General features: G+C 42.6%; 1 protein-coding gene across 1 annotated transcript; it reads left to right on the forward strand.

The window, feature by feature from the left end:
* On the forward strand, positions 1 to 6,289 carry LOC309385864 (uncharacterized protein; the record flags this gene model as incomplete). Its single annotated transcript, XM_081940647.1, has 3 exons — positions 1 to 63; positions 3,824 to 3,927; positions 5,753 to 6,289. The coding sequence occupies exons 2-3, from the start codon at positions 3,889 to 3,891 to the stop codon at positions 6,287 to 6,289; spliced, it is 576 nt and encodes a 191-aa protein (XP_081796773.1). The 5' UTR covers positions 1 to 63; positions 3,824 to 3,888.
* Positions 6,290 to 10,111: the final 3,822 nt, after the last annotated feature.

Below are 10,111 nucleotides of genomic sequence, written 5' to 3' on the forward strand. Positions count from 1 at the left end.
ATGGCTTGGCTCAGCTGGCCGCAGAGAGGGCTTGCCATAGGTTTGCCATCACAGGATTAGAAGGTATTCTCTAAGCAAGATTGAACATGTAGGACAGGGGTGTCCAAACTTGGCAACTTTAAGACTTGTGGACTTCAACTCCCAGAATACTGGGAGTTGAAGTCCACAAGTCTTAAAGTTGCCAAGTTTGGACACCCCTGATGTAGGACTAAACGAGCAAAAGGCATCCAAGAAATAATGTAGGTGGACAGTGCACATGCTTTCCATCTGAGGATTTCACATCAAGAATGCTGGCAACCAATTGTAGGCATTTTATTCTCTGCATCATCAGGGATGCTTGGCAGCAAAGGCCAGGAAAGGCTTCCCATTTCTCAAACCTCCAATGTGAATAGCTCTTAGGTCCCAAGTCAACAATGGCTGGTCTCCATAGATCTCTAAAATGTCTTAACACATTGTAATTTTTAATGTGACAAAAGGAAAAAATATATATTAAATGTATGTCTGGAGGGTAATCACATTAACTCCAATTCATTTTTTTTACCTTAAATATAAACAAAATTAAGCTAATTTAAGCAAAATTGAGCATTTGTCCTACTTTCATTCATTAGAGGCCTGCCTCTGAAGTACTATTTAAAGAGCAACCATAGCTCTTGAATCAGAAAAAAAACCCTGAGCATCTCTGTTATAAAGTGTCAGTCTGAACCAATTGTGGCTTGTTAAGCATGGGTCTGACCTATAGACACGAAGTCTGATTCGCCTCTGGACCTTGCAGTCTCCTGAATTATATTAAACTTTCTTTATAATCCTACTTTTTCAATCCAGTTGTTCTACCCACTATAAACAAACAGACTGTAAAATGTGAAAATGGGATTTACTACACATTGACTGGGATCCAGATATGTGCATGTATCACATCCCAATGGCTTTGAAAACGATGCTGGACTGTTAATTCTTCCATTGCGCCAATATTTTTTATAAATATTTTCTTTAACGGGGCCTTTCTCCAATGCAAGTTCTATTTATTGCTATTCTGTGTCCTTGTTCCCACAAGTGCTTAACTTAAATGGGAGGTTCATTTTATTGTAGGATAATTGAGCCAATGTAGTAGGTTTTCAAGTTTAGAATTAGGTTTGCAATCCAAGGTCCTTGTTGGCCATTGCTGATACCCAGAAGAGATTCTGATCATGGGGCAAAGGCAGCAGGCTAGATTCCTGCCCCATCAAGCTTCCTGAGACCTGTCAAAAGAAAGGGATGGCGGTTGCATGGCTTTATCTTCTCTGAGGTGGGGGTATTTCAGCATTCCCCATTCTAGAAACCAGGAACAAGTTTGTTATCAAATATTCCTATCCTGGTACTCCACAGCTGAAGCCAAGTTCATTGGAGGAGCTTCCGGCAATGGCGGTCGCCTCTTGAGCTCCGGGAGACGCTACGGAGCTGCAATGGGGCAATAGGTGCTGTTTCCGGCCCTCGTTCCATCAGAGGGCTGAGAGTCGGACTGATAGACCACCTTGGCTGGTTTTGGACCTATTTTGGTCCGCCAGGGTGGTCGAGGTGATCGAAGGGAGGTCATAGAAGATCGTGGAAGAGGCTGGAAGAGGCTGGGGAGTGAGAGCAGATGAGGAATGGCAGCGGTACAACAGCGTTCGGCGTTTTGGTGTCTGGTGCGTGCGCGCTGGCAGAGGAAGACAAGTGGAGCGACAGAGCGGCCGGTAAGGAGGCGAGGCAGCCGGCAAGGAAAGGCAAGGAAAGGAAAGGCCGAAAGAAGACCGGAGGGCCAGGCGGAATGGAGATAACAGCGGCTGCATGCAAAGATGCCGCTGCCAAGGGCCTTGCCGAGGCTTTTTTGCTGAGCTTTTTTGCTGAGGCTTCTCGTCATCCTCTGGCGGCTCCCGGTGACTCCTGTAGGCCTGCGTTGTTAGAAGACGCCAGGAACATCGGAACGCTGGGTGAGCGCTGGGTGATAGCCTGGATTATTGGACCCTTCAGGTGGGAGCCAGGACAGAGTGGGATAGGATGGTGGTTATGGTGGTTGGGGGGGGGGGCTGGATCATCTGAGGCCTCTGGAAGATCTGGCCTAGGGCCACGGATTTGGCCTATGACCATGGAGAGGATGGAAGGTTGCCTGGGATCATGGATACCTGGATACCTGGGCGAAGACTGCCTCCCCCCCACCCACCGAGGACCCTGAATCTTTGTTCCTGAGCTTATGCCCACCTAAGACCATCGAGGGTTATCATCTATTTTGCTATTTACCACCTAGGGCTATCACTCATTTTCTCTACCATTTTCTCTACCATCTTCGCCGCATCCGTCTAACTTTATCATTTGGACACCTGCTCCCCCCCCCACTCTCTATCGAAGAATGAACCAGGACAATGCCTCTTATCCCCCCCCCCATACTGACTTATGGGGACAATGCCTCTTACCCCCCCCCCCCCATACTGACTTATTTTTACCATCTACAGCACCTTAACCCCCACTGGAATTGTGATAATAACTTATTCGAGGTTAGACTTGCTCCGCCTGCGGGAGGCCCCTCTCTCGCAGGTTTGGCCCTTGGCTCTTTCAAGGGCCCGCCTCGAGGACGGGTTCGTGGACCCCGAGAGGTGTAGGACCCGGAAGTTAAGGGGATTTTTAGTAAAATGTTTTTTATATTTATTTCTTGTACAGTCTCTTCTCCTCCATCTAAATGTTTAGTATTTAATTGTTTTTATACTATTTATATTGTTATTCATGTATTTTATCTGCATTTTATCTGACTGTACACCGCCCCGAGTCCCTTTTCGGGAGAGGGGGCAGTTTAGAAATCCAATAAATAAATAAATAAATAAATAAATAAATAAATAAATAAAGTTTCAGCTTCTGTACGTTAGATTAAGTGAACTGGAAATTGTAACCGAAGCGAATTAACTAGGGAAAGTCTGAAATATGTATAAAGGTGCTTGATATTTATGGATCTCCTTGGCCATCTATAAAATGGGGTGTATAAAATGGATATCTATAAAATAGCACCTCTCTCTGTTTTTTCTTCTTCTCTCCTTTTAATATAATAAAATGAGTTAAAATGAATGAGAGCAAATCCCCATCCCATTCTTTGCAGAAGAAACATCAACTATTATTGAAGGAGAAATTACTAACTCTTCTCTTGATAAATCATTGGAAAGTGGTACCAAAGTATCAAAATCAAAACATATTCAAAAGCCTGAAAAGCCTTAACAGCCCTTTTATGGTTCTTGTTCATAATTCCATTATGCCCCCAACTGAGTCCAAATCAAGATGAAAACAACATGGATAAATAGTGATAGCACTTAGTCTTCTACATTGCTTCATAGTGCTTTATAGCTTTCCCTAAGCAGTTCATAGATTCAGCATATTCCCTCCTACCGTCTGGGTCCTCATTTTACCAACTTTGGAAGAATGGAAAGATGAGTCAACCTTGAGCTGGTCAGGATCAAACTCCTGGCAGTGAAAGGCAGGGTTAGCCTACAATACTGCTTTCTAACCACTGTGTAACCACGGCTCTAAAACTGTATAAATAGAACACTATTCTTTACATTTGATCTTAGCATATTCTTTACATATGGAAAGAGTTCTACTGAAGCCTTATTTAACAAAGTTTGTTGCCCAAAAATGAGAGCAAGGCTATGTCAAGTATATCTGTCCACCAACAGCATGCACATTGCTAAGCTCCTCTAGATAACTAGATTAACTTCTTAACTCAATGCCCTTGTTAAAAAAGTTCCAAGTCTAAAGACAAAGATAATCTCTTTGCACAACCGTAACTATATGATGACCAAAACATTTCCTTTCTGATTCTTTGCAGATCAACAGTGGAAGAGAAGAAACTGCACCAAAGGAGCGTTTAATGTCATTGCCACAACTGGATCCATGAAACTGCGGAAAAGAAGGACAAACGTGAACCAAAAGGTGCCCGAAGGGCTTTCTCTCGCTGGGTGAGAGGGAAAAGGGTATAAGGCTGGTCATACCTGAAAGATACAGATAGTGACAAGTCTTGTGTGCCAGAAATCTCCCTCTCCCCCCAATGTTGTTTTCTTACAAATCATTTCTGCTCACATCATAATATAGCAAGGTTGGTATGTTATAAGTCCTTGTTACATACACCAAGACAGAATGGTTAGGGTTAAAGCACAAAAGTAAAAGCCACATATTTACAATCAAAATCAGTGTATCACTAAAGCAGTGAATTCAAAGTTGGAACTGTGTAAAAAAACCAACATCCCCAGGTATGGTATGCTCCAGAGGAAAGCCCTTGATTGGGTTGTCTCAGTATTATGGAAGTTAGGAACAACATATCTCGGTAGCACAAAGTCAGAGGAGACATCTTTAGCTCCAGCATTGCCTCCCAATCTCCTGATGGGCATTTGAAGGGTAGGAACAAGTTGTGCTAGACATGTCTATGGAGATTCTCAGTCATCCAGGTCATGGTTGTCCCAGAGGTGCTTTTATAAGAGGCAACTGGACTTTCTGGTTTTTCTTTGAAGACATTTTGCTTCTCATCCAGAAAGCTCATCAGAGCTGAAAAAGCTTCTTGGATGAGAAGCAAAACATCTTCAAAGAAAAACCAGAAAGTCCAGTTGCCTCTTGAAAAAGCACCTTTGTACTAAACATCTATGACCTCAGCCCTATTGCAACATGGAAAAATGATAATGCAGGTTTATATAATACCAGTAGGTTTGTTATAATTTACTAATTATACTAATTTACTACTATAATTTTGTATCACTTTCTCTGAGAAAACATCAAAGTTCATACCCACTTTGAAAACAGAAAAATAATAATTGAGACTTCTTAACTATCAGAGGAAACAGAATTCCAGAGGAGGACAGTGTCATCACAGGGAAAGACCCATTTGAGAATATCTGCCGGATGCCAATCTGTAAATGAGGGCACAATGATCTTTTGCTAAGTATCCACATTGTCCAGATTTATAATGGAAGGTTATTTGATATTTATCCTACTCTCTCCTGAGAAAAAGAAGTAAGTTCAACTGAATCAATGCCCTTTGTCTTCTTTGTCAGTCACTATTTCTTGGAGTATGTCGATATGAAAATAGACATTTGCCTTCCAATCAAGCCCTAATTGAGCGATAGGCAACTTGTGGCCCTATTTTTGGTTTTAATTAAAAATGCAACATTTGGAGTTGCAAGTAACATCACTGGTTTTCCCCACAGGTTGATTTAGCCTATTAGATATTCGCTGGCTGGTGGAGAATATATTGTTAATGCTAGGAACACTGAGTAAAAAAGATATGTTGAGCTGTTTCCCCTAAATATCAGAAAAATACAATGGAACCACATCCTCTTTATTTGAACCTCTGATTACCTGAGTGGTTTAGATTCCTTTTTACAATACAATACAATACAATAGTAGAGGAAGGGACCTTGGAGGTCTTCTAGTCCAACCCCCTGCTTAGGCAGGAAATTCTATACTATTTCAGACAGATGGCTATCCAACATCTTCTTAAAGACTTCCAGTGTTGGGGCATTCACAACTTCTGGAGGCAAGCTGTTCCACTGTTTAATTGTTCTCACTGTCAGGAAATTTCTCCTCAGTTCTAAGTTGCTTCTCTCCTTGGTTAGTTTCCACCCATTGCTTCTTGTTCTACCCTCAGGTGCCTTGGAGAATAGTTTGACTCCCTCTTCTTTGCGGCAGAATCAGTAGTTTCTCCCTGGGCTTCATCCTTTGGTTGAAATAGTTGTATAATACCACCTAATGCTGCCTTTTCTAACAGCTTTCAGATTCTGGTGGCAGATTCTGGGAAGAATTTTCAATTCATCTTGATCATACCACAAGCTTTTCCAAGTACTCCAGGCGTCAAAATGCTAATGTTTCCGTTACTGATCTGATAGAGGAATTGAAAATAGAGGACCAAAATTCCCTGCCTGCACTGCCTGCAGCGCGGCTTCCTTCAACAGAAAGTCCCAACGACATTGATATGGAACCCACCAATGATCTCCAAACAGTCAACGAGATGATGAATCTTCCCCAAAGGTATTCCAGGACTGCAGAGCCTTCCACGGGGTTGGGAGCTTTTACTGGTGCAGCAGGACTGATACCTGATCACTCCTTGCTGATGGATGTTGAGTTTTCAGAATCTGCAGGACTGACTTCAAATCCTGCGCTGGCTCCTTTGCCTCTGCTGGCAGGATCTGACGGTGACATCGTGATGCACGATGAAACCATGATCAGGAAGTCAAAAGGGATACCAATTCTAGAACAAGTTGGGGAAACACTACGGCAAAAAAAACTGCGTGCCACCCAGGCTTGAGGTAGAAAATGGATATTTGTTAATATGACATGTAATAGAAGAACAGTGACGATATGTGGTGGGTAGTGCAATGGAAGAAAAGAAATATTTTTTTTCCCAAATTTTGCTCCTTTCGGTTTTTTTTTCTTGCTCTCTGTGTCCTTTTGTAAGTAGAAAACTTGGCCATTTTTTGTTGTGTACCACAGCAAACGCCTACATTTCTTTTCAGGCCCCGTCCACGTTTACTGGATGACATAAAATAAAAAGTAGCGTTCTTTCCTTGGCTGCCTTACCCTAAGACTTTTGAATGAGCTACGGACTGTTCCCACTGTCTTGGATAATCATTCTAGTCATGCTTGGGGATGATGGGAGTTTCAGTCCCACATAATTGAAGAACAGAAGGTTGAGGATGGTTGAAAAATATGTATACAACACCATAGAATCAATAAACTGACTTACCAAGGTGGCAACCATTATTAGAACCCATTTCCCCCCCCAAACAATATGGGAGAAACCCTCCTTCCCCCGAGTGTTAGCCACTGTTAGCCAAGTGTTAGCCGTTGTAATGATGTTGAGATTCCAACTGATAGGAATGTTCATGTTTTCTCCTTCTAGTAGTGTAACAGTTAAAGAGAAGTCGCTTACTTGTGTATTTATACTAAATTGGACCAGACCAGTGGTGAAATTCAATTTTTTTTACTACTGGTTCTGTGGGCGTGGCTTGGTGGGCATGGCAGGGGGAAGGATAATGCAAAATCCCCATTTCCTCCCCACTCCAGGGGAAGGATACTGCAAAATCTCCATTCTCTCCCCACTCTGGGGCCAGCCAGAGGTGGCATTTGCTGGTTCTCTGAACTACTGAAAGTGTCCGCTACCGGTTCTCCAGAACCTGTCAGAACCTGCTGGATTTCACCCCTGACCCAGACTATGTATTGCATCCTCAGAGGGAAAACTCCTGTGTAACAAAAATGTGCACATTTCTATTTTTAACACACAGCCTCTCTGAGCACATATTTTATCCAAAGTTTCAGACTTAGTATGTCATGCAAACTCAAAATGATGCATTTTTGGATTCTTTAACCAGACCTCTGATAGCAAACTTTGGGTCACATGAACACGGTGCATGTTATGTTAAGTATGCTGTGAACATTCTCCATGCATCCTACATTTAGTTGCCTTTTTCTATGACTTTTCTTACTGAGTGCAGTTTTACTATTAGGAAGCACCAAAGTTCTGCATATTCATACGAGTTTTAATTTTGTGGCAATGGAACAATAGTGAAAATGGCTTCTTGTCTCACTTTCCATTTTTGCAGTGATGTTGAAATGAATCACATGGCTCCTTTGGAATCTTTTCTACTGTCTGTGAATGCTTAACTCTGATGAGCATAAATGGATTTTCACAGCTTCACAAATAGACATGTTTTTAAATAGCTGCAGTGAAATAAAACAAAAGATGGGGAAAATGTATAGCTGAGTTTTTGTGTATGTATGTGAAAATAGAGATTAAATGTCAATCAATCAATCAATCAGAATAGAGCTGGAAGAGACCTTGGAGGTCTTCTAGTCCAACTCCCTGCCCAAGCAGGAGACCCTATACAAAGTTGATAGAATCCTTGGTTGTATAAACAGAGCTGTAGAATCAAAATCTCGTACGGTATTAGTACTGCTTTATAAAACACCTTAGTAAGACCACACCTGGAATACTGCATCTAGTTTTGGTCACGACATTACAAAAAAGATGTTGAGACTTTGGGAAAAAAAGCAAAGAAGAACAATTAGGATGATTAAATGTCTGGATATTAAAACATATGAACAATAGTTGCAGAAACTGGATATGGCCAATCTAGAGAAAAGAAGGACTAGGGGGGGACATGATCGCATGATAGCAGTATTCCAATATTTGAGGGGTTGCCATTAATAGGAGTGGAGTCAGTTTATTTTCCAAAGCACAAGAGAGCAGGACAAGAAACAATGGATGGAAACCAATCAAGGAGAGAAGCAACCTGCTTCTTTAAGGAGAAACTTGCTAACAGTGAACACAATTAACCAGTGGAACAGCTTGCCTTTTGAAGTTGTAGGTCCTTCATCATGAGGTTTTTAAAAAGAGATAACCAATTGTCTGAAATGGTATAGGATCTCCTGCTTGAGAAGGGGGCTGGACTATAAGACCTTCAAGGTCCCTTCCAACTCTATTCTGATTCTGAGTCTATTCTGATTCAGACTCATTGGAAAAGACTCTGATGTGGGGAAGGTTTGAGGGTAAATGGAGAAGGGGACTGCAGGGATGAGATGGTTAGATAGTGTCATCGGCTCAAGTGGGCATGACTTTGGGCAGATTGCAGGAGACAGTGGAGGATGGGGGAGATGGAGGGGGGCTGTCCACTTGCGGCTTGCTGTGGTCCATGGTGTTGTGAGGAGTCACACACGATTTAGTAACTGAACAACAACTATCAAGACCAACACTATCATTGGAATTCAACATATTATACATCTAGAAAAAGCTCAGCATTACAGGTAGTCCTCGACTTATTGGGCCACAATTGAGCCCAAAATATCTGTTGCTAAGCAAGGCACTTGTTAAGGGAACTCTGCCCCATTTTATGATCTTTTTTGCTGCAGTTATTAAGTGAATCCTTGCAGTTAACGGAGTCATGTAATCTGTCAGGGTTCCAAATAGCATCCAAAAGTAAATCAGAGTCCAAGGCAAAGTATTGCTCAAAGTTCCAATTTATTAAGAGAGCCATGTTGGCACATCTGGGAAAACCCGAATCTGAAAGCTTCCCGGTTTTCCCTACTTAGTTGAAAGTTTAAGATCTTGCCCCCACACCCACAAGTTCATCATGTGGTCCAATCTCCCACTGCCATGCTGGCAGTTCCACCCATTCCGTTTCGGTCAGGTGTAGAGGTGCCAAGACAAAGGATGACCTTGGCTTTCTAGAAAGGAATTTTATTTTGTCTACACAGCATCTAACTCTGTACAATCCCCCCTCCCATTTTCCCACAATAGAAATGGCATAGTAGAATAATAGAAAGTGTGGCAGCCCAAAGATCCAAAAGGAATATGGCTGCTGTTCTGTCCCGTGAATCCAATGAATATGCAGATACAGGCTTGGCTGTCTGCCATGACTAATTACATAGATAAAGCCACCCCTTGGCTGGGAGCCTAGGAATTTCTCTTCACAAACACAACACTTACAGAAGGCTTTCACAATGGCTTGAATATGGACTGTTGTCTCCTGCAGAGTCCCCTCCCTTCGCTCCACTTATAAACTCTTTGGGAGGGGCCACACCCTTAACCAGCTGTCCATACTTCCTTCTATGATGTCTTCTCCACAGCTGTTCCTGTCTCCTATCAATTCGACGTCTTCGCACATCAGGGACAACCTCCCTCTGTTCCTCCTCACTGCTCTCTGACTCAGATGCCACTTGGTGGCCAACAGGCTTCTCTAGTTCCTGCTCTGACTCTGAACACCCTCCAGAGTCTTCCTCATCCTCCAGAACAGTCCCATAATGGTCTGAGCTGTCAGAGTCCACCAACAACTCAGCCGGCCGCTGCTGGACCACAACAGCTGCAGGCCTGACATAATCATTAAGCCACTCTGGCTTCTCCCATTGACTTTGCTTGTCAGAAGCCGTCTGGCAAGTTTACAAATGGTGATCACATGACCCCGGGACAATGCAACTGTCATCATTACATGCCAGTTGCCAAGCACCTGAACTTTGATCACATGACAATGGGGATGTTGCAGGATTATATTTTTTAAAATCAGTCATAAGTCACTTTCACCAGTGCTTCTGTAACTTTGAATGGTCACTGAATGAATGGTTGTAAATCAAGGAC

This window comes from Natrix helvetica, assembly GCF_964273705.1.
Source record: "Natrix helvetica genome assembly, chromosome: 1".
Classification (NCBI taxonomy): domain Eukaryota; kingdom Metazoa; phylum Chordata; class Lepidosauria; order Squamata; family Natricidae; genus Natrix; species Natrix helvetica.